Source organism: Polypterus senegalus, chromosome 3 (assembly GCF_016835505.1).
Source record: "Polypterus senegalus isolate Bchr_013 chromosome 3, ASM1683550v1, whole genome shotgun sequence".
Classification (NCBI taxonomy): Eukaryota; Metazoa; Chordata; class Cladistia; order Polypteriformes; family Polypteridae; genus Polypterus; species Polypterus senegalus.
The window spans coordinates 84218123-84244275 of NC_053156.1; the positions used below are offsets into that span (position 1 = coordinate 84218123).

General features: G+C 38.1%; 1 protein-coding gene across 1 annotated transcript in view; it reads left to right on the top strand.

Moving 5' to 3' along the window:
- The window catches only part of LOC120525333 (ras-related protein Rab-32-like), a 169317-nt gene that overhangs the window by 122925 nt on the left and 20239 nt on the right, over positions 1–26153 (top strand). Inside the window, exon 2 of the mRNA XM_039747533.1 lies at positions 11263–11543. Coding sequence (XP_039603467.1) covers positions 11263–11543 — 281 coding nt within the window. The remainder of the gene's footprint in view (positions 1–11262; positions 11544–26153) is intronic.

The window sequence follows — 26153 nt, forward strand, 5'->3', positions numbered from 1 at the left end:
AGAGCTTAATGATCCTGTAATGCATAACAGAAGATTCTCAAACCCACTTAAATCGACTTAGGATTGTTGGGAGTCTCAGACCTGGGTGCAAATAAGAACTCGCCCACCAGTCCATCACAGGGTCCATGTACCTATACACCCTCACTCGCATCATGTTGTGTAAACCTAGAGATTAAAAGTACTTCTGGGACTAGAGACTTGTGTGTAGCTGTTGTGTTCTCCGTTTATGGTGTGATACACCCCCATGAGCTAAACTAACTGTTCCTTTAGCGTTAAAAATTTGTACGTTTAAAGAGTCTTGAAAATGTAGCTTTCATTACAATCTGAGAGCTGATGTTTAAAGATTTAACAGCTTTGTATAGCTGTTGATTTTTCTTGCTGCTGTATTTTTTTCTAGTGTTGTATGGTAATTTCTGTAACAACGATTATATGAGCTATTCAATTACTTTCATTATCTTTAAATGGTTTGCTAAAAATCAGTACTCTAATTTTACTTATTAAGTTATGTTTTTTTTTTTCAGTTTGTGAAATCAAAAGTCAAGAGTAATTTTTTGTGATCACTTCTCCCAATTCTTTAAATTTTTTAGATACCTAAGTAGATAAATGGACTTGCATCCCATCCAAGGCTGGTTCCTTCCTTGCACACAGTGCTGCCAGTATAGACTCCTTCTCCTCAAACCTAGATGTGACAGGTTTGGAAATAGATGGATGACTACAGTAAGCTATAATAATAATTACAGTGCTCATGTAAAGACAAAATCTACTGTGACATAGAGGTTTTTAAATGAACTGCTGGCCTAATTCACAGGTTCTACAGTATGTTTTGGGATCAATGTAGAAATTACTAAACTACAGTAAGTTAAGTAAATGTTTTTAAGAATGTACCACAATCATTTATACATAGAAAAATAGAAAGGTAGAACTTTGTCCCTAGGGTAAAATTTGGCTTTTTACAGAAGCTCTTTAAATAAATAAATGGATAAATATAAATGCACACACTATGGTCTGAACACACACTAGAATGACTAAAGAGGAAGAAAAATAAAAAGAAAGAAAACCTCTCACTTAGCAGTCATAGTCACAATGAGGCATGTTGCTGTTGATGCCCCAGTAGCATTTCCTGACACACTTAAATCCTCAGTGTTATTGTGTCAGAGTGAGGATGTGCAGCATTGTTCATAATGGCACTCAGTACTGTTTTAATTCTGTCCTTCGCTACTACCCCCCCATGGGGTCCATTGTGCATCCCATAACGGAGTCTGCACTTTCAACTCACTTATTGATTCAGTGGGCCTCTCTTGAAGTGATGTTACCAGCCCAGAACACCACAGTGTAGAAAACTGCACTGGTCATCACAAAGTTGTAGAGAGATGTCACTACCCACATTAGAGGGACACAGTCTCCTAATAAAAGAGCCTGCCCTGACCTTTCTTATATAGTACCTTGGTGTTACGAGACTAGTCCAATGATGTGAACCCCCAAGTGCTTGTAGGATAGCCCTGCCTCTGCATCCACTCCCTGAACAGTTAACTGGGCGTACAGGCTCTTTGGTTTGCTGAAAATCAATGACCAGTTCCTTTGTTTCTTGGTTCAGAAAATATTTTATACATGTTGACATCAAAAAAGAGGCCCTTGGATATGAAAGCTATCAATATAATGTCTTAGGCCAGGTTTATACTTTACGCAACGCATGCTCCAGAGGACGCTCCTCCTATGTAAGCATTGTACTGTTTATACTTGCGAGCGTCCTTTACGTAAATCTGGAGAAATCCGGCAGGTGGCAGTGCGAGATATCATCACAGTGAGAACAGGTTTGGCTTCTCTTTGTTGTGAATTTCCTGAAACATCCATTAAATTCCGATGACACCTTACCACAATATCTCTGAAAAGGATGTTTAATGATTAAATCCATCAATCCAGGGATGTGTCCATTCCAGCAAGCATTGGGCACGAGGCAGAAACAATCCCGGGATGGGGCCTCAGCTCATCGCAAGGTGAATACAAGCATACACATACACTGGCGTCATTTTAGCAGCACCAAATCCCCAAATCTGCATATCTTTTGAAGGAAACCAGAGCAGAGTGTGGAAACCCAGCAGGAAAACATGTTAACTCCAAGCAGGGAATACCAGCAACATGACTCCCTGCGAAACCACAGTGCTACCGCTCCGCCACTGTGTCACCCCCATGTGTGTAATCATTAACAGTATTCATTATTTAAACGAAATTAACGATTTATCTGTAAAATTTGACATACATACTTTAATAAATTTCATCATGAAAGTGATATCAAGTATAAATCTAAAGATTCTAAATTTGCAGAGAGTTGGAATATCATACATTTAATGTGTTCTGTGTGTTGATCTATTGCTGCTTGCCGCTGCAGTCAGGTCCAAGAAGCTCGTAGAGATTAAAAACTGGGATGATGTTTTCGACGGTCTGATTTATTGCTAAAGCAAATTATGAGGTTAAAGTGGATATTTCGAGATTAAAGCCGAAATTTCTACTTTAATCACAAAATACACATTTTCACCATGTCCTTAATTTTTTTTTCTCTGTGGCTCAAATACAACACTATACATTATGTTGCTGTTGTGAAGTTGCAAATAGAAGATGGCACAAAAGATGGTATGTGAGACTTTTAAAATGTATCGTGTCATTACAATTGGAAATATGCAATGTTTGAATATAAAAGCACTACGAATGCATATGTCGGCATTTTGCTTCACCAAATCGAACCATTCATCAAACATCGAAGCGCGCACATCTATCCCGTAGGATCCGTATAGAGGCTTTCTGTCACATGTAGATAGTAACCAGACACTCTGACGTCACATTCCAATTTTTATCACACTGCACCCCCTGACTTTTTGCTGGTACTGCAACTCGCGTACGCGTCGCATTAATTTCTGAGGACCTGCTCAGAGGATGCCTCAAATGAACACTGGGAATGCATGGCAGCCATAATGCGTGCGCATCCGCGTTCTGAGCGTGAAGTATAAACAAGCCCTTTTTTTTTTAAGCTGAAAGTCTACACTTCAGTCACACAATGATTGAAATACTTACAGACCTGACTTTATTTAAAAAATTGTTTCAACTTTGTCCACATTCGCTTCCTAAACCTGAGACCTGGATTGCTTGAGTCCAGTAATTATGCCAAGTCCTTTTCAGACATCATTCATGATTTTCTGAGTGAGGTTTATTTTCAGTTTTAGCTTTGTAAGGTTCCTTTTTCCTTCACTCAAGTTTTTCTTTACGACTCGCTGTGTGTCCTTCAGAGCCAGTTTGTCACTAGATTTCAATGCTTACTTTTTCTTATTCAGGAGACCTGTAAACTCCTTAGTAATCCAGAGCCTGTTTGTGAGAAAGCAATGCACTGCCACAATGTCGACACAAAAGTTAACATAGTCTATAATGCAGTGAATGAGTCCCTTAATATCATCCCTTTGTAACTCGTACATCATTTCTCAATCTGTCATTTGGAAGCAGTCATTCAGAGACATTTCAGCTTCCAGGCCCCACTTCCTTGCTATCCTTGTGGTAACAGGTTATCATAACAAGTTGTTGTCAGATCTGCCAAAAGGCACCAGTAGGTTACACTTAAGGACATCTTCAACTTAAGAATGGAGCAGGTCTAAGTGATTACTTTCTGTGGTAGGGAACATGATAGAAACTAATGGAAGTTTGTCAAAGTTTATTCCAAAGTCACCACATATTATAACTACAGGGTCAGAATAAGTCAGCAATAAAGTGTTGGTGACAGATTGATTAATTTCTGTTGCTGAGTCACGTTTGCAGAGGGAGGAGTATAAACATTAATAATAATTATCTTCCTTGGCAAATAATGATATGAATTCTAACAGCCAGAACTGTAATTTTCTCCCTTTTACATAATTTCTCATTCATATAGATATATGTTACATTGTGATATTTTTTTTTTAAATTGATTTTTAAGATTTTTTTATTATCATTATCCTATACAGTGGTGTGAAAAACTATTTGCCCCCTTCCTGATTTCTTATTCTTTTGCATGTTTGTCACACAAAATGTTTCTGATCATCAAACACATTTAACCATTAGTCAAGTATAACACAAGTAAACATAAAATGCAGTTTTTAAATGATGGTTTTTATTATTTAGGGAGAAAAAAAAATCCAAACCAGACTAGACCAAAAGCACCTCAAAAGCTAGACATTATGCCAAGATCCAAAGAAATTCAGGAACAAATGAGAACAGAAGTAATTGAGATCTATCAGTCTGGTAAAGGTTATAAAGCCATTTCTAAAGCTTTGGGACTCCAGCGAACCACAGTGAGAGCCATTATCCACAAATGGCAAAAACATGGAACAGTGGTGAACCTTCCCAGGAGTGGCCGGCCGACCAAAATTACCCCAAGAGCGCAGAGACGACTCATCCGAGAGGTCACACAAGACCCCAGGACAACGTCTAAAGAACTGCAGGCCTCACTTGCCTCAATTAAGGTCAGTGTTCACGACTCCACCCTAAGAAAGAGACTGGGCAAAAATGGCCTGCATGGCAGATTTCCAAGACACAAACCACTGTTAAGCAAAAAGAACATTAGGGCTCGTCTCAATTTTGCTAAGAAACATCTCAATGATTGCCAAGACTTTTGGGAAAATACCTTGTGGACTGATGAGACAAAAGTTGAACTTTTTGGAAGGCAAATGTCCAGTTACATCTGGCGTAAAAGGAACACAGCATTTCAGATAAAGAACATCATACCAACAGTAAAATATGGTGGTGGTAGTGTGATGGTCTGGGGTTATTTTGCCTCTTCAGGACCTGGACGGCTTGCTGTGATAGATGGAACCATGAATTCTACTGTCTACCAAAAAATCCTGAAGGAGAATGTCCGACCATCTGTTCGTCAACTCAAGCCGAAGCGATCTTGGGTGCTGCAACAGGACAATGACCCAAAACACACCAGCAAATCCACCTCTAAATGGCTGAAGAAAAACAAAATGAAGACTTTGGAGTGGCCTAGTCAAAGTCCTGACCTGAATCCAATTGAGATGCTATGGCATGACCTTAAAAAGGTGGTTCATGCTAGAAAACCCTCAAATAAAGCTGAATTACAACAATTCTGCAAAGATGAGTGGGCCAACATTCCTCCAGAGCACTGTAAAAGACGCATTGCAAGTTATCACAAACGCTTGATTGCAGTTATTGCTGCTAAGGGTGGCCCAACCAGTTATTAGGTTCAAGGGGCAATTACTTTTTCATACAGGGCCATGTAGGTTTGGATTTTTTTCTCCCTAAATAATAAAAACCATCATTTAAAAACTGCATTTTGTGTTTGCTTGTGTTTTACTTGACTAAAGGTTAAATGTGTTTGATGATCAGAAACATTTTGTGTGACAAACATGCAAAAGAATAAGAAACCAGGAAGGGGGCAATAGTTTTTCACACCACTGTAATTTTATTCCACTTATTCAGATGCTCTGGAGATTTAATGTTTTCCTGAAATAGTTGCAGCCTTTCACCGTTTATTGTTGTTTGCCCGAGTGTCTGCTCTGCTCATTGTTAATTTTCATTATTAGGATACAATTAAGAGAGTAAAGTCCACAGGAACATTAATACGCAAATCACAAAAGACTTAAGTAGTTAAAGTTATAGCAATAGGAACATTTTTTTAAATGGCATAAATATAAAAATGACACTGTTGTTCTTTTTGGAAGCAGAATAAGTGGACAAAAAAGTTCTGCTAATTAAATGAGATTAGTTCAAAGTAATTTGACTCACTAATTGTGACAATGGTTGGAGCAAAAACCAGGAGCCACAATGGTTCCCCAGGACTGACTTTGAGGACCATCCGCAAAAGACGATCATCTTTATATCAATTTCAAATTAATAATGTCAGTTTTCTTCTAGGTTGTCATAAATAGATTTGTATTGCAAAATTATCTCACCTGTAATGGGAGAAAGGGTATGCTAATTGATAGATAAAAGCAAAATTGCTAAACCTTAGAAAATGTTGTCTAATATGTTTTTGATGGGAAAAATTATGATCCTGACAGAACCAATAATAAAATCCTGCCTCATCTCCTGAAGTGTGTCTGGTTGCTTTTAACATTTATTATTTGCTTCTCCCTTGAGGTAGGTTAGTGCTGATACAGTATAAGAAAAACTGAAACAGAAATTTTCCCCTCCCAGGACTTTAATGTTTCTGAGAAGTGGAAGTCAGAAAAAGTAAAATATTGATTTTCTCTTTAATTTAATGTTTACTTAGACTTTTAAAGCATATAAATCTTGGCTTAATAGCTTGTCGGTCTTTTATGTTGCTTTAAAGCAGATGAACTGATGCAGTTTTTATGCTGACATGTTTTGTTCTATGGAAGTGAAGGGATGTAATTGGCATAGTATCTGGTACACTAAACCAATTTGTAATGTTATCAGTCTGTCCAAACTAAAGAAACTTTCAAAATTTGTGAATGAAATGCATACAGTACTATTGACATAAAGAAAAAGGCAATTTAAAATATTTCATTTTGCGCTTCTTTCATTAATTATCAACATGCATTTTCTTTGTCATTGGTTGATACTTTAAATCAATAAATTGTTTTACTTCCCATTTGTTCATTTGTTCATTTATTGGTTGGGTTGTTTTTCCTTGAGGCAGACCAGCAAAGTAGATAGTGAGTATTAATGTATCCAGTTTACTTTGATTATTGTCAAATGGCGGTTAACACAAAGATCATTACAGGTTGCAGAGACAATTGTCCATTAACCTATCAGTAACCTTGCCTTTACGACTCTTAATATAATATTTAGATACATACATACATACATACATATACAATGGATTACATCTTTTCTGGATGTATTATATAGCTAAATCATTGTGTTTTTATTATTATAATATATATAAACACATATAAACATATATATATATATATACATATACACGCACACACACATATATATATACATATACATATTTATGCATATATATAAATATACATATATATATACATACAGTGGTGTGAAAAACTATTTGCCCCCTTCCTGATTTCTTATTCTTTTGCATGTTTGTCACACAAAATGTTTCTGATCATCAAACACATTTAACCATTAGTCAAATATAACACAAGTAAACACAAACTGCAATTTTTAAATGATGGTTTTTATTATTTAGGGAGAAAAAAAAAATACTTTTTCACACAGGGCCATGTAGGTTTGGATTTTTTTTTCTCCCTAAATAATAAAAACCATCATTTAAAAACTGCATTTTGTGTTTACTTGTGTTATATTTGACTAATGGTTAAATGTGTTTGATGATCAGAAACATTTTGTGTGACAAACATGCAAAAGAATAAGAAATCAGGAAGGGGGCAAATAGTTTTTCACACCACTGTATACACGTATATACATATACACATATACATATACAGCAAAATACCTGCGCTTTGCAGCAGAGAAGTAATGTGTTAAAGAAGTAATGAAAAAGAAAAGGAAACATTTTAATAATAACGTAACATGATTGACAAATGTAATTGTTTTGTCATTGACATGAGTGTTGCGGGCATATATATATGTATATATATATACATACATATCTACATATATACACACACACATATACATAAACATATATCTATCTGTCTATCTATATATATATATAGATCTATCTATCTCCTTTAGGGTGCGAGCAGCTGTTGCTGTGGGTGCCAGAATCCGTCGAGGAAGAAAAATTAAAAACATTATTTGTACAAAATCTTAATTTATCTATCCATTCCTAAATAATTAAATGGGCAGGCTATTTCATGTCAGTGAAATACGCTGCTTGTTAAAACGGATGACTCCTGCTCTTACGTGCACTTAGTGCTGCATGGGTATTATGAACTATCATATCTGTTCAAGTTCTATTTAAATTTTAAATATAAGTAATTTTTATTTGGTCGACAGAAATATGTTTAGTAGGAATGTAAGTTAAATTTAGTCATCATTGCATACATTTTTCTTCACCATTGTTTTATTGTTCGTTTATTATGACTCTTATAGTTATTGTGTAGCTATTCGAGACTTACTTTACTGTTCAGGTACCCATTTCCTTTATTTAATCCGCGACTTGTACGTTATTTTTTGCTCGTTTATTACGATTACAGTAATCACTCGCTATATCGCGCTTCGACTTTCGCGGCTTCACTCTATCGCGGATTTTAAATGTAAGCACATCTAAATATATATCACAGATTTTTGCTGGTTCGCCGCTTTCTGCGGACAATGGGTCTTTTAATTTAGGTTACATGCTTCCTCAGTTTGATTGCCCAGTTGATTTCATACAAGGGACGCTATTGGCGGATGGCTTAGAAGCTACCCAATCAGAGCATGTATTACATATTAACTAAAACTCCTCAATGCTAAAAGATATGCTTCCCGCGTAGCGCTTGTTTTGTTTGCTTCTCTCTGCCTGACGGAGGGGGTGTGAGAAGAGGGGGCTGTTCACACAGTGGCTGTTTGCCTAGAAGATAGGACGCTCCTCTACAAAATGCCGCTTTATCGCGGTGCTTCTGTATACTTAAAAGTACGTATTGATTTTTTGATTGTTTGCTTTTCTTAGCGAGCGCTCTCTCTGACATTATGTGCTCTTCACGGTGCTCCTTTGAAGATAAGATATGTTTGCATTCTTTTAAATTGTGAGAAAGAACTGCCATCTCTGTCTTGTAATGAAGCACGTTTAAACGTTTGACTAAGGGGTGTTATTTCATGTCTAGAGGGCTCTAATAATGTTAACAGTGTGGGAGAGTTTATAAGGGCTTAAAATATATAAAAATAACCATACAAACATATGGTTTCTACTTCGCGGAAATTCATTTATAGCGGCAGAGTCTGGAACGGATTAACCGCAATAAACGAGGGTTAACTGTATATAGATATTTATTGATTCCCTTCTTTAGCTGACTGCCTGCTCATATAAGACGCTCCGCTGGTTTTTTGTGAAACAGCCTTTACACACCTTCTCCACTGTTTTATAAACGAACGACATATAAAGCCATCACCTTGTCAATTGTGTAATGCGTTTTTTGAACAGGTTTGATGCATGTCAGTGATCACCCGTACTGTGTTTACGCAGTTCACGTGAGCTGCTCTATTGTGTGATGTTGCAATGTCCACGGCTTTATTTAATGTTAGCTAAGACCCGGCACTTAAAAGTTTCTGGCTGCACTCTGGTTGTAATATGACAAAGCTGAGCGAGCTCACTCTTGAGAATGCAACGTATAGTTGTCCAGGAGAAAAGCAATCTTTGGGAGCTCTTCCTTCTTTTCTACGTACTGCGGTCACAGTCAGTTCACGTGATTACGTGAGAGGCGTGATGATGTCATATGCAGCTCCGCCCCCCCATGGCCGTTGAGCTAACATCCATTACAGTATATAGAGAAAAATAGGTTCCAGTTATGACAATTACACGTAGAATTTCGAAATAAAACCTGCCCAACTTTTGTAAGTAAGCTGTAAGGAATGAGCCTGCCAAATTTCAGCATTCTACCTACACAGGAAGTTGGAGAATTAGTGATGAGTGAGTGAGTGAGTGAGTGAGTGAGTGAGTGAGTGAGTCAGTCAGTCAGTCAGTCAGTCAGTGAGGCCTTTTCCTTTTATTAGTATAGATAATTCACTAAGGCAAGACAAACATGGAAAGCACGCCGGATGGGGCGTGGACTCACTGAGCCGCCGACAAGTAAGACACCTGTGGCGCACGCAGAAGGAGCCACGCCCACCAACTCCTGGCTACTCCGAGCCACGTTGACTGTTCATAGAGGCATGTTTCTCGCGGAGGTGAATCGCCATATGCAGCGTGTTAAACGGTTTGCGAGGGGTATCCCATGAGATCCTCAAAACAATCCTTTACAACTGAGGTTAAAACACAATGAAGTAAGCAGTCTTTAAAAACCGAAGTTTTGTTACGACGCACGGACGCGTGCACCATAGCAAACTGTTTTACTGTGTTGGTTCGTTCCGTGCATTGTTATAATGTTGCTTTTCTTGCTGATTTATTACATTACCGATTTTTTAAATGTCAATTTTCTCCCTGTGCTTAAAACTCATTAAAAAACCGGCCTGATTATGTGGTGTATGGTACGCCGTGGTTTGGCTAGTAATGTATATTAAAACTAATATTTTATGACTATGCCAGTTTACCAAACTGAAAATTTGTATCTTTAAATGTTTGATGTCTGTTTTGGGGAAATAATTATAACTCTTATGAACTAATCCCATTCAAGACTAGTTCTAACTGTCCACCTTTAACTGTTTGTACTAATCAAGCACTTACCATGCATAGAACTTGCTGATTCTGAAGTCCTATATTGCAGAGGTGCCAACTGATTCCAAAGAATTACCCAGGGCAGGGAAATGGACCCAAAGTAGTGGAGGTGCTATTTTGGAAAAACGGTCTCTTCTTCCAGAATTTATTTTGTTGCTGTGAGATTACTGCTGACTAATTATGACTGACAGTTGCAAGCTGTTCTTATTGCTTACGGTAGCCAAGTTGAAAATTAATCTTTCCACACTGACATTCACTTCAGTGCACGCACATGTATAATGCTTTTGCTTGTTTGGAGCTTGTTATACATGAATACAAACAGTATGATAAGGCATGTATGATGCAACATGATTAATGCATACCAGGTACTTGTAAGCAAGCACATACAACATATAATATGTAGTATCTGATTGATATGGAGGTACCGGACAAACACTTACTTACCGACCTAGTAAAACTTATAAAATTATCGATAGGTTGCCACAGTCCGCAATCTTAATTGTAAAAGGTTGAGTGGATGGATTTATAGAAGGAGTGGGCCACCCGTAACACATTGAATTTCATGGTGTTGGCTGACATCCATATATTGGATTACCCTTTTCTGTGCATTTTTTTTTTAATTTGTTTTTTGGTAATTAAACTTTGTTAATTTCATTAATGTCATTTCCGACATTAGGACTAGAAATTTGAATTCCATGGCCAGAAGCTTTGCAAAGTCTAATAACTGCATAGTATATGTGAGCCCTGTGAAATGGAGAAATTCTGTTCACATGTGGCATTTTCTGGTATTAGTAGGAGAATCTCTTGGGTGTTTGTTAGCAGAAACAAATCGAAGAGGGAAAACTCATAAATATTAGAAAGAGCTGAAAAAGAATTTATGAAGAGAGAAAAATGTTAAAAGAAGCTTTAAAAAGTCCTTGTAGATTGGCATGCAGTGATCATTATTACATCATCAGACCCAACAATGTTTTCTTTTTCAGGCCAAGAACGTTTTGGCAACATGACAAGGGTGTACTACAAAGAAGCAATTGGAGCATTTGTGGTCTTTGATGTCACGAGGAATGCTACATTTGAAGCTGTTTCAAAATGGAAACATGACCTGGACAGTAAGGTGAAATTGCCTAATGGAAGACCAATCCCAGCAGTGCTCCTTGCCAACAAGTGTGATCAGAAGAAAGAGGGCATAGGAAACAGTGCTGCAGACATGGATCATTTTTGCAAAGAGTATGGTTTCATTGGCTGGTTTGATACCTCTGCTAAGGTGAGCAAGTAAAAATAAAAGAATATATTAATAGCAAGATAAATAGCTGATATTGTTAATGTATTGAGTGACCCAATTTAAATGGTTTATTTGCTACCAATATCAGAAGTAACTATAAATGGCTGTACTGTTTTTGGTTTTCTTTAGAATCTTGAAAATGTCCTAATTTGACTCATTGTTCATTTTATAGGCACAGTCTTAGAATTTCTTTTCACTTGTAAACTATTAATGGATTTTTGTAAATTTAATTTGTGTTAGTGTTTACTGAACAAACTTGGATATCATACAAGAACCAGTGGTCAACAAACCTAAAAACTTGAATGGGTCACACAGGATTTTCTCGTATATTGTTTTCGGAAGAACATTTCCCACCAGACACTTGACTTTTCAGTTTTTTCTATTACTTAGAAAAGTAACTTTTTAGATACATTAATTCTCAGTAGATTGGCCATAGTACCACATAACAAGTAAGGCACTCAAGAATCGCATATGTGGAGCACAGATTTGTTACTTTTTCAGAGCTAGTTAAACTAAACATTAGCTAATCACTAGTTTATTTCTGACTTTGGTGCATGTCCTGTGGCAGAGCACAATATTAATTTTTGTCGTCTTCATTTTTTCACTTGTTAACTACTGTAATTTTCTGGTTGGCTCTCATTATGTTGGAATGTGAATAAATTTGCCTTCTTGTTATTGAGTAAGCTGTAGCATTTAAACTTCTCCTATGTACTGTTGCTGTTATGAACTACTGTATAAGTGCTTGCATTATATGCCTTATAGGCCTACACAATACTGAATTGATGAGAAACTCTTTTAGCTACTTCTGGCATTACAGTATGTACATGTGGACTGACATACAGACCTGCATTTAGTGATCAAAGTGGGAATGAGATATGGGATGAAAATAATAAAAGTCTTTAAAATATTTTCTATTTAACTGCTATATAGACCACATTCATGGTTTTTAAGCTACAGCTCACAGTTTGGAGAAATGTGTCCCAACACAGAAGCCAGTTAGCATGCTCATATGCCAGAAAATCTAACTTGATATGAAAGAAGTAGTAGTCTAGGTAGAAGTGGCTTAAAAGGGTGTTGGCAATTTTAAAAAGGCTTTCAAAAATCTCCATTTTAACCCCATTAAAATAACATAAAGATAACCCAGACATATCATAGCCGATTTTTATTATTACTGATGAGGAAAGAAACCAGCTGCCATTTGGTTGCTGTAATGATGAATGTTTAAACTTAGTCCAAAATCAGACACCTCAGATGTCGATCATCACTTACTATGCACAGATGTCAAAGGACTAAGTTGACATTTACAACAAGCACAATTGTTTTATTTGCCAGAATATCCAATCATATACAGTATATGATCTCTGCAAATGTTTTACTGAATTTATGCATCTCTATTTTGGCATGCCTTGTGTGACCTAACTCAATACATTATGGTACAGGATGTAATTTAGGTTCTGGGAATAAGACTGAAGATTATGTGCTTAAATGGGCAGTGGTAAGATGAAACCTTTAGAATACATGCAGCAGTAGGAATAAAATTAAATCCTACTTTTAAAGAAAAAAGCATATTCTTCTCTTTTCCCACAGTTACTGTATTCATTCAACCAGTTATTGCACTTGAAAGTTCTGAGCCTATCCTACCAGCATGGGATGTAAGGCAATAGCCAACCTTGGATGGAGCCCCATTCCATTACAAGGCATACACACTCGCAGAAGGTCGGCGTAACATGGACATCTTTGGGATGTGGGAGAAAAAATAGAGAATTCAGAGAATTCACAGGTCTTAAACACTCATCTGAAAATCAGCATAGTTCAAACTTTGCCCTTTATTCCAGTAACACCAAAGCACTCTTCCTTTTCTACTTCATTTTCTGAAATGCCTCTCACTCAATAGCTTGATTACTTCCTTCTCCCAGAGAGCAATTCCCTCAACTTTCCTTTTGTTTTTAGAAAAACCATTAAATCACAGATGGCTTTAAGATCCTTTTTGTCACTGCATCATTTTGTAACTAAAGAAAAATCATGCTGTGAGCCTATGGTTTAGACTTGGTAAGATTTGATGTATTATGATGGCAGCATCATTACTTGGCTATTTGCAGTATTGTTTTTTCTGCTATTTCATGATTTGACTGTTTTTCAGCTCAGGTACACTCTTTTCAGTAACAGTACCCTTAGCCAATCACATGATCATCATATTGTCACATGAGCTCCATGATCACACTTTGGATTCTCTTTATCTTTGAAATTCATTTTGCTAGTGTCGGTGGAAGCTAAAAGGCTCATTAAATATTTGTGCTAGAACTTCTTCCTTTATTGCTTTCAACTACGATTTCAGCATTCTTCATTTCTAGCTTTGCCAACTATTTTACTGATTGACTTTGTGGTATTCCAGACCCCTACCTGTTTCTTCACTAAACATCTGACTGTCCCTTTTGTATTTTCATTTTGAAGTTGTAGTAGTTTATTATTATACCATCTGATCTATGACCATGGCAACAAGTATCGTAACACTCTATAATGTCTCTTGTATAGAGCTGGAAACCACATCCAGCTGTTACATCATCCACTATTGAGTGTTGAGCGAATACTGAATGCTATTTTCTTTGATATCACTCATTCAGTCCTGCTCTGGTGCTCCCTGGATTTTCACTTCTGAGTAAATGCTCATGACAGGATCTACTGTTAATGGCCCCGTCTTCTAACTCTGGCCTCACATTTCAGTATACTGTGTGTGTAATATACTAATTTACACCTTTGCTATAATAGGGGATCTTAGTTAACTCGATTAGAATGGCAATGAAACAAAGAATGATTAATTGATTGAATTTATAAGGAATATTAAGCTTTACAGTATATGATAAAATATGAAATATTTAATTAGCCCCTCCAAAAATGACATGCTTGTTCCATTAGCACTGATTAATGGCTGATAATTGTAATTTTCACACTCCAAGCCTATCTGGCAGGTAGTCTTATATTATACAATTTAAAAACTGTAGTGCAAAAATTTTTTTTTTGAATTTAAGGACTAGTGGCTTCAAGCCTATCAGCAAAATATTTCTAATGAGAATCAGATATTGAAGAATCACTCACTCAGGCTTTTGATTTATATAGAGCCTTTCCTTTGAACTTCATTATATAGATAGATAGATAGATACTTTATTAATCCCAAGGGGAAATTCACATAATCCAGCAGCAGTGTACTGATACAAAGAAACAATATTAAATTAAATAGTAATAAAAATGAAAAAAAAAATAAAAAAGCAAAATAACTGAGTAATGTTAGCATTTACTCCCGGGTGGAATTGAAGAGTCGCATAGTGTGGGGGAGGAACGATCTCCTCAGTCTGTCAGTGAAGCAGGACAGTGACAAAAGTCTGTCACTGAAGCTACTCATCTGTCTGGAGATGACACTGTTCAGTGGATGCAGTGGATTATTCATGATTGACAGGAGTTTGCTTAATGCCCGTCGCTCTGCCACAGATGTTAAACTGTCCAACTTTACTCCTACAATAGAGCCTGCCTTCTTAACAAGTTTGTCCAGGCGTGAGGCGTCTTTCATCTTTATGCTGCCACCCCAGCACACCACCGTGTAGAAGAGGGCACTTGCCACAACCGTCTGGTAGAACATCTGAAGCATCTTACTGCAGATGTTGAAGGATGCCAACCTTCTCAGAAAGTATAGTCTGCTCTGACCTTTCTTACATAGAGCATCAGTATTGGCAGTCCAGTCCAATTTGTCATCCAGCTGCACTCCCAGATATTTATAGGTCTGCACCCTCTGCACACAGTCACCTCTGATGATCACAGGGTCCATGAGGGGCCTGGGCCTCCTAAAATCCACCACCAGCTCCTTGGTCTTGCTGGTGTTAAGGTGTAAGTGGTTTGAGTCGCACCATTTAACAAAGTCTTTGATTAACTTTCTGTACTCCTCCTCCTGCCCACTCCTGATGCAGCCCACAATAGCAGTGTCATCAGCGAACTTTTGCACTGGCAGGACTCGAGTCATATTGGAAGTCTGATGTATATAGATTGAACAGGACCGGAGAAAGTACAGTCCCCTCGGCGCCCTGTATTGCTGAACACAATGTCAGACCTGCAGTTCCCAAGGCGCACATATTGAGGTCTGTCTGTAAGATAGTCCACAATCCATGCCACCAGGTGTGAGTCTACTCCCATCTCAGTCAGCTTGTCTCTAAGGAGCAGAGGTTGGATGGTGTTGAAGGGCTAGAGAAGTCCAAAACATAATTCTTACAGCACCACTGCCTCTGTCCAGGTGGGAGAGGGATCGTGTAGCATATAGATGATGGCATCCTCCGCTCCCACCTTCTCCTGGTATGCGAACTGCAGAGGGTCGAGGCGTGGCGGACCTGTGGCCTCAGGTGGTGAAGCAGCAGCCGCTCCATGGTCTTCATCAGATGTGACGTCAGAGCAACAGGCGGAAGTCATTCAGCTCACTAGGACGTGATACCTTTGGGACAAGGGTGATACAAGATGTTTTCCAAAGCCTTGGGACTCTCCCCTGTTCCAGGCTCAGGTTGAAGATGCGCTGTAGAGGACTCCCCAGTTCCAACGCACAGGCCTTCAGCAATCGTGGCGATACACCATCTGGACCCGCTGCTTTGCTGGCACAAAGTCTTTTCAGCTCTCTGCTCACCTGGGCTGCTGTAATTGTGGGTGGGGATGTCTCACCTATGCTGGTATCAGCAGAAGGATGGTTGGAGGATGCAGTACTCAGGTGAGAGTGGGTTAGTGATCAAACCTATTAAAGAAGTTGTTCATTTGGTTTGCTCTCTCCACTCTGTCTCGATGGCGGCACCCGCTTGAGCTGCAGCCAGTGATAATCTTCATCCCATCCCACACTTCCTCCATGCTGTTGTTCTGCAACTTCTGCTCCAGCTTTCTCCTGTACTGCTCTTTCGCCCCTGAGCTGGACGGAGTTCCTTCTGTGCGCGCTTGAGCTCATGCTGATCACCACCTTTAAAAGCCCTTTTCTTCTGGTTCAAAAGGCCCTTGATGTCACTTGTAACCCATGGCTTGTTGTTAGCATAGCAGTACTGTTCTTACTGGAACTACAATGTCCATACAGAAGTTGATGTAATCAGTTGTGCATTCAACAGCCTCTTCAATGTTCTCACTATGTGACCCAAGCAATATATCCCAGTCTGTAGTTCCAAAGCAGTCTCTCAGAGCCTGCTCTGCCTCAGGGGACCACTTCCTGAATGAGCGTGTGGTTGTAGGTAGCGCCCTCACTCTTGGTTTGTATTGAGGCTGAAGCAGAACCAGGTTATGATCTGCTTTCCCAAGCGCAGGCAGCGGGGTGGCGCTGTATGCGTCTTTAACGTTTGCATACAGTAGGTCGATAGTCCTGTTTCCCCAAGTGTTACAATCCACATACTGGGAGAAGGCAGGTAATGTTTTGTCCAGCGTTACATGGTTAAAGTCTCCAGCGATTAGCACAAGTGCCTCAGGGTGCTGCGTTTGTAACTTAGCAACTGCGGAATGGATGATGTCACCCGCTATCTCCGCGTTCGCTTGAGGAGGGATGTAAACAATAACAACAATCAGATGTCCAAACTCTCTGGGCAAGTAATAGGGGCGCAGACTTACGGCCAACAGTTCGATGTCCCTGCAGCAATTGAAGATTTTAACGTTTACATGTCCTGAGTTGCACCACTTTGTATTGACATAGAGAGCGAGTCCTCCTCCTTTCTTCTTTCCGCAGGTACTTGCGTCTCTGTCCGCTCTAACCCCGGGTAGCTCCACGTTAGCATCTGGGATGGTAGTTGTTAGCCACGTTTCACTAAAACACAGCAAACGGCATTCTCTGTAGGTTCTGACATTTTTCACCAGCACAGCCAGTTCGTCGATCTTATTTGGTAGTGAGTTCACATTTCCCAGGATCACAGAAAGCACCGACGGTTTATAACGCCATTTTCTCTCAAGTTGTCTCGATTTAATCTTATCTTTTATCTTTGCTGCCCCGATATCGTCTTCTTACCTCGTCAGGTAAATAAGGAACCACACCAGCATAAGCATTTCTTCTCAGTGCTTTAAGCTGACTGCTTGAATAGGCGATTCTCGGAGTGTAAAAATCCATGTCAAGTAGTAAAATAGTAAAAAGTGTCCAGGGAGCAATTCCACATAAAAGAAAGTGGTAGAAGTGATCAGTGAAATAGAGAAAAAAAAAAGGGGTAAAGATAAAGTCATATACGGAGCTGCTGGAAAGGCTGCCACTCGGATGCGGCGCCAGAAATGAAATAAAAAAAAAAATTATATATTGTTTACAGAACACTTACAAGAATTACAAGACAGAATTGTTATAATTAATTTCATGGGTAAGTTTTGTGTTGGAAGCAATTTGTAATTAATGGTCCCAATGTTAAGCAAAATGTCCAGTTAAACCATGTAATCTGTGCTATTGAACATTGAGGAACATGCCATTAATGACTGTTCCCTTCTCAAAAGATCACCATGTTCTGTTGTGCTTCAAGCTTCGGGTCGTGTTTTGCATGGTGGCTGGTTGAGGTATCCTTTGACACTTGCACTGTATTATAATTAACAAGTGGTGCACTAGAAGACTTGCATTTGATTGGAGTAGAATGGTACATTTTTGCTAGAAAATTTAAGTTTTGTTTTATGTGGGAGCAACACAAGTAAATAAGATGACGTATTGTCACAGCAAATGTGGTCTTGCATTTAACAAGTACAGAAAATTCTGCAAAGTACTGCAAATTCAGGTTTTCATTCCTGAAAATTGCTAACGGTTGTATTTACAGTAATTCACTTTTGAAGTGTGAATATATCTGTGAATTGTTACTTTATATTGCTGTATAGCTTGATATTGAAGGTGCTGAATGCAGATCTGAGCATTCTTTTTATTAAGTTCTAGCCTGGTTAACTGATTTTAAATAAAGCGTCATTTAAACCTTCATTATAAAACATTCAATTTAGTGTTTTTCATGGGAAGTAAAATTCTACTTATATGCTTATTGTGCTATACACTGTTGCAAATGCAGTATAGTTACATGCAAACATAATTTTCAAAACCTCAAAAAGTCGCTATATATTTTGTACATAGAAATTTATTAACATTTTAAAAGAATCAATACTTGTTTTTTGAAGATTCCAACAGTACCTGGTGTGGCAAGCGGCTGGGGGCGGTACCAAGCCGGGAAGCCCAGAAGGACCGAAGGAGGGATTATGCCTCCTCCAGGCCACGAGGGGGCGACCGCCCTGGTGGCTATGGGGACCACGAGAAAGGACCATGGAAACTCAACCCTATAGGGGCCCATGGTCACCGCCAGGGGGCGTCCAGATGCCTGGAGAGCCTTGGTCCTCAGCACTTTGCCACACCCGGAGCACTTCCGGGTGCACAGCCAGCATTTCTGCCACACCAAGGGGTGCCGGTAGATGGTCATTGGGAGGCACCTGGGGCACATCCGGGTGAATATAAAAGGGGCCTCCCTCCATTCGATGGCTGGAGTTGGGTGGAAGAGGACGGAGCTCGGAGGAGTGGAGTGGAGGCGGTCATGAAGAGAGAGAAAGGCATTGTGAGAGGCCTGGACTGTGGGTGATTTGGTACGGAGTACTGGGTTGTGTGCACTTTAAATATGAAAGATATGAATAAACATGTGTTGGTGGTTGAACCTCCGGTGTCCGCCTGTCTGTGTCCGGACCAGCTTCCACACTGGTTAGCCAGTCTCCCAGTTCCACTAAAGGCACTAAGATCACAGCACAGTGAAACAGTCTTGAAAAACTGCCTGTCTAAACTGAAAAGCTAAATTCCTCTAAGTGACAGAAATGTCTCAAGCTAAGCAAGTAATCTTAGTTTGTTTTTTGGCTCACTGATAGACCTCACTGATCTTCACTCTCCTAGTCTGTGTGGATTTTCTTCTGATACTCCAGTTCTCCTTTCATAATCCCAAAGACTTGCATGTTAGGTGAACTGATGATTATCATTTGGCCTTATGTAAGTATGTGAATGAGTGGGCCTTGTAATGACCTAGCGCCCTGACAAGATTGCTTTGCACTTTGCTATGAGATAGGTTTCAACCCCATGACCTTGAACTGGATTAATGGATAAGTTTAGTATTTTTTAATTTGTAGTTATTTCTTTATAATCATGGTATATACTAGTTTGCCATATGAAATTGTGTACTAAAGTGAAGCACATTTTATACATTTAAAAAAATATCTAGCCTGTTCCTGAGCTTTATAATAATAGAGCTGAAGGGAACTGGAGTCCCATTATGAAGAAAAGCCTTAAATACCAAACATAGTAACATCCACAGGCTACAGCAAGGACTATCTCTCTGAGGCTGAAAGAGTACTGCAGTGGAAGACAAACGGAATACTTGGCAATGCACATAACTAGTCTACTTTTAAAATTGCTGACTCTTACAAAACTGGTTTGATTTTTTTCCCTTCTTAAATCTGGGGACGTTCCAATCATGTTTTTTCATGTTACTTGATTGGCCGTTTTTCTGATTTTCTTTCTTTCTTTCTTTCTTTCTTTCTTTCTTTCTTTCTTTATCCTTTTAAAAATCTTTGTACAATCAGCTCCTACATAACTGGATGCATAGAAGTCGTATGTCCTATATTAAATTTTATAATTACTAGGCTCAGGGTGCTCCTCTATTAGAGAAAGCGTTTGTATTTAAAGAGTTCCTCTATAGAAGGGTATGCGGGGAGTGGGAGGAAGACTGTTTGGTCCTTAGTTATTATAGATAGAAAATCAGTTACTTGAGTACTTCACAAAAACTGTCGATTTTAAATACCAATGAATAATAAAATGTAGTTAAAAGTAAAACGTAATTAAAAGTAAATTTAAAAATTTAATTACAGTAACACCTCATCAAAAACAATATTATGAATTAATTTATCCTCTAACTTACATTCTATAAACATTGCTTTTTTGCATTTCTGTTTGCATATTGTTCGGGATATTTTTCTCTTTCCCCTTTTATTGGACAATTCTCTTTGTTCTTGATTTTTATTATATGCAGCTCTGTTTTGTTCATTTTCTTTTTTTTCGACATTCATTATCCACTCTTGCCTCTGTTTTTTCAATCACAATCTAAAATTCAACGTTCTTGAATAATTTATTTTTCTGCCTTGCCATTATAAATGACTGCATTGAAGGGCGAGTTAGTAGCACTGAGAGTGTCACACGGTGGAAAAGAGATGTGTGCAGTAGGAGTAATGATTGGGCAGGTGGTGTGGAGAAGAGTGGTCAAGACTAAATAACAATGACATGACAGAACTTTTTTTTTAATATAATTGAGAGAAACTATAGACCACGTGTTAACTGTTCATTTTTTATTAACAAAATTAAATTCTGTAGGTCTATTGTTTAGTGATCATAACAATACTAAAATAAATATTTCCCTAAAATACATACTTTAGCTAATAAAATATGTACAGAAATATGAATCGGCTGTAATAGGGCTCGCCACTTCATCTACGGTGCACAAAAGCAGAAATGATATGTTTGAACTGAAGGCAATGATCGCTGGGCACAAGTAAGAGATAAAGAAAGAAATAAATGGTATGCTCAAGACAAGCGAGGCGGGCACTGCAGCAGGATAATAAAGACTCGGAGAAACACGAATATAATCGCTTTGATACAGCCTTTAAAGGTATGCTGGAAAAAATTGAGGAGCACATTAAGGAAAATGCGTCTAAACTGAGAGCACTTGCCGATCAGCTGGAAGATGTTAAGCAGGCATTCACGACTCGAATTGAAACAGCCGAACATTTAGCATCCACCGCTGATGGAAAAGCTACAGCTGCGAATTCCGAATGAAAAAACTCAGACAGACTTGCTGCTGTGGAAGATGGATGCAGAAGGAATAATATTAGAATCGAAGGTCTATCTGAGAACTGTGAAAGTCCAAACCCAGTGAAATTCATAGCTGAACTATTCTCCAAAGTAATTGGAGAGGACTTTAAATCAGACACTGAGATAGCAGCAGCTTACTGCAAACGGGGATCGAACACCTCTAAACCTAGGACTTTTGTTGTGCGCTTTGAGAAATTACAATTTAAATTAAATGTAATTTCACGTCTCAAACAGAAAGAAATAAGAGATTATATTCGAAAATAACATCATTCATACTTTCATTGATTTCTCACCCTCAACAGCTGCTAAACATGCCTCTTTTTATAATATTAAACAGTGCTTACGGAAAGCCAATATCAGATATAGCCTCTTGTATCCTGCCAAACTGAAAATGGATATTCAAGGCAAACATTACATCCTTACCACTACGGATGAAGCAGATAAAGAGTTAAGAAATCTGATCACAACACTTTCCTGAAATAAGATCGTGAGTTGCACTCTGTCATGGCATTGCAAAGATGATCTCACTGGCGGTCTGACCCTCTTGCAATGATACTGGTACCGTAATTATACATCATTTTCCCTTGTTGGTCACTTTGTTTATTTCAATTATAATTATACACGTTTATGTATGTATATGTGGAAGAAATAAATTTATTTTCTCTTTTTACTATTCTAAAGGAGACTGTTAAACATCATACCCTTGGTTTATAGTTGTTATTATTGTACTAGGGTTTACTATGCATATCCAGGGCCACTTTTTAACACCATTCTCTGGGTCTACTATCTTAATATTTCAAGAATGTTGAAGATTATATTTTATGCTTGTAGCATTTAGACTGTATTAGCAATAGATATCTCAATTTTAATCCTCATACGCTGCTGCTGGGGGGCTTGTTTTGGATGTGCTCTGTCTCAAGGTATGTCAGAGGTCAGGGACTTTGTAAAGTGGGGTCCAGACTCACGCGGAGAGGGGGGGGGTGGGGGTTGTGCTAGAGAGAAAGAGATCAAGCTATATCTGATCTATCCTTTTAATCCTTATAATTATAATTACCAACATAAAATAGATGCATAGCAATAACCCCTGGGAAAACTGGAAATTAAGGTCAAAGCTGTCTCACTTTCATTTAAGACTACAAAATGACATCAAAATTCAGAATCAATGTCTCCAAAATGGGACAGTTAACTTTGTGAGCTGGAATGTTAAAGGCCTGAATCACAAATTAAAAAGAAAGTATTGTCTCACCTAACTGGTCTAAATGCTAAAATAGTATTTTTACAGGAAACCCACTTATTAAGCAAGGATCAATTCAGGTTGCAAAAAGACTGGACTGGCCAAATGTTCCATTCCAGCCTTACAAAAAAAAAACTAGAGGTGTGGGAATCCTTATCCATAGAACAATCTCATTTGTGGTATCAGATGAGTATCTGATCCTGAAGGGACATATGTGATTGTCATGGGTAATGTATTTAATTCTACAGTGATTTTGATAAATGTTTATGCACCCAATGTGGATGATAGGGGCTTCATCCAAAATGTATTTGCATCCATTCCCAATGTGAACACTCATAAAATTATAATGGCTGGGGACTTTAATTGTGTTTTAAATCCGGACCTAGATAGGTCTCCTGCAACAGGGGTAATGACATCTAACACTGCAAAGACAATTACACAGTTTGTAACTGACCATATGGTTGGATAACTGATGGATGGATGAATCTTTTATTGGTGGCACCTCTGCATGAGAACCACCTTTTTCAACCCTCGCAAGCATATGCAGTTTTTAATGTCTAGAAAACATTTGGGATTAAATTACTTAGAGATCTGTACTTAGACAATATATTTGCATCCTACGAACAATTACACTCTAAATGTAACTTTCCAGCAACACATTTCTTTTTATTGGTGGCACCTCTGCATGAGAACCACCTTTTTCAACCCTCGCAAGCATATGCACGTGCTTTACAAAATGAATAGAGAAATAGAAGACACAATAAAAGATAAACATAAGTCAACATTAATTAACATAGAATAAGAGTGAGGTCCGATGGCCAGGGAGGACAGAAAAAACAAAAAAAAACTCCAAAGGCTGGAGAAAAAAATAAAATCTGTAGGGGTTCCAGACCAAGAGACCGCCCAGTCCCCTCTGGGCAATCTACCTAACATAAATCAAACAGTCCTCTTTGTATTTAGGGTTTTCATGGAAGGACCTGATGATGATGGTCACGTAGACTTCTGGCTTTCAGTCCATCAATGTTGGTGCTTCATGATGCTTTGAGTAGGTGGTGGTGGCGCAGGCTGCCACCACAAAGAAACCGGAAAAAGAAACAGAAGAGAGAGTAGGGGTCTGTACGGATTTTAGAGCCACCATGAATAGTTATTATGAAGAATTGAACATACAGAGTATCAGTATTAAGTTAAAGTGAAGTTATAAAAAGGCCATGTTAAAGTAATGTGTTTTCAGCAGTGTTTTAAAGTGCTCTACTGTATTTGCCTGGCGAATTCCTATTGGCAGGCTATTCCAGATTTTGGGTGCATAACAGCAGAAGGCTGTTTTAAGTTTAGCTTTGGAATTCTAAGGAGACACTCATTTGAAGATCTAAGGTTACGATTTGGAATATAACGTGTCGGGCATTCCGATATATAAGATGGAGCGAGATTATTTAAGGCTTTATAAACCATAAGCAGTATTTTAAAGTCAATCCTGAATGACACAGGCAACCAGTGTAGTGACATCAAAACTGGAGAAATGTGTTCGGATTTTCTTTTCCCAGTTAGGATTCTAGCAGCTGCATTCTGCACTCGTTGCAAATGATTTATGTCTTTTTTGGGTAGTCCTGAGAGGAGTGCGTTACAGTAATCTAGTCGACTGAAAACAAAAGCGTGAATTAATTTCTCAGCATCTTTCAGTGATATAAGAGGTCTAACTTTAGCTATGTTTCTTAAGTGAAAAAATGCTGTCCTAGTGGTCTGATGAATATGCGATTTAAAATTCAGATTACAGTCAACGGTTACCCCTAAATTTTTACTTCCGTCTTAACTTTTAATCCTAGTGCATTAAGTTTATTTCTGATAACCTCGCTGAATCCATTATTGCCAATTACCAAAATTTCAGTTTTCTCTTTATTTAGTTTGAGAAAATTACTATTCATCCATTCAGAAATACCAGTAAGACATTGTGTTAGTGTATCAAAAGAGTCGGAGTCATCAGGTGCTATAGATAAGTACAGCTGTGTGCCATTAGCATAGCTGTGGTAACTCACGTTGTAAGCTGAGATAATCTGACCTAACGGAAGCATGTAGATTGAGAATAACAGCGGACCCAGGATAGAGCCTTGTGGAACACCATATCGGATATCATGTGTCTTTGAGATTTGATTACCACAACTCACAAAGAATTTTCTCCCTGCCAGGTAGGATTCAAACCAATTTAAGACACTGCCAGAGAGGCCCACCCATTGACTAAGGCGATTTCTAAGAATATTATGATCAATGGTGTCAAATGCAGCACTCAGATCTAAGAGGATGAGAACAGATAAATGGCCTCTGTCTGCATTTACCCGCAAGTCATTTACTACTTTAACAAGTGCAGTTTCTGTACTGTGATTTGTTCTGAAGCCTGACTGAAAAGTATCAAGAATAGCATGTTTATTTAGGTGGTCATTTAACTGCATAATGACTGCCTTCTCTAGAATTTTACTTAAGAAGGGTAGGTTAGAAATGGGTCTAAAATTTTCAAAGGCAGAGGGGTCAAGATTATGTTTCTTAAGAAGGGGTTTAACTACAGCAGTCTTAAGACAGTCTGGAAAGACCCCCGTATCTAATGACGAATTTACTATGTCCAGAATATTGTCAATTAGAACGCCTGATATTTCTTTGAAAAACCTGGTTGGTATTGGGTCAAGGACGTAGGTGGAGGTTTTTCAGTTGAGATTGATTGCAGTTATTGCTGCTAAGGGTGGCCCAACCAGTTATTAGGTTCAGGGGGCAATTACTTTTTCACACAGGGCCATGTAGGTTTGGATTTTTTCTCCTAAATAATAAAAACCATCATTTAAAAACTGCATTTTGTGTTTACTTGTGTTATATTTGACTAATGGTTAAATGTGTTTGATGATCAGTAACATTTTGTGTGACAAACATGCAAAAGAATAAGAAATCAGGAAGGGGGCAAATAGTTTTTCACACCACTGTATTTTGCTAAACTGGAAGAATCCTAACTCTCCTCTTTTAAGTCAGTGGGTAACTGATATTTTATATTATTTGAAATTGGAAAAAATCAAATTGTGCAGAACTTTTTCAAAACCTGGCAGGATCTAATCAATAATATTTTAGAATAAGCTTTTAAAGCACTGAGGAAGAAGATTCTCTCCCCATTTCTTTTTCTTCTCCATTTATCTTTATTCACTTATTAATTCATCTAGTTACTTATTTTTACTAGCTTTAAATTTTATTCTGCTGCCCATGTTCTCCTTCTCAAGGGTGGGGGTTGATTTGTTTTGAATCCTATTTTTGTAAAATTAATGTATTTGTATGCAATGATGTGTGATTTCAATAAAATTATAAAAAAAGAAAGAAATATGTATCCATAATACATATGGCATAGAAAAAATAATTACAAGCTGTCATATTGTTTATTTTTCTTTAATTTAAAAACATACAGTAGGTTTCAACACCTATCTGAAACAAGGCTTAATTAAAAGAAAGTAGTTTTCACCACTTATATAACATCAAAAAAGAAATCTGA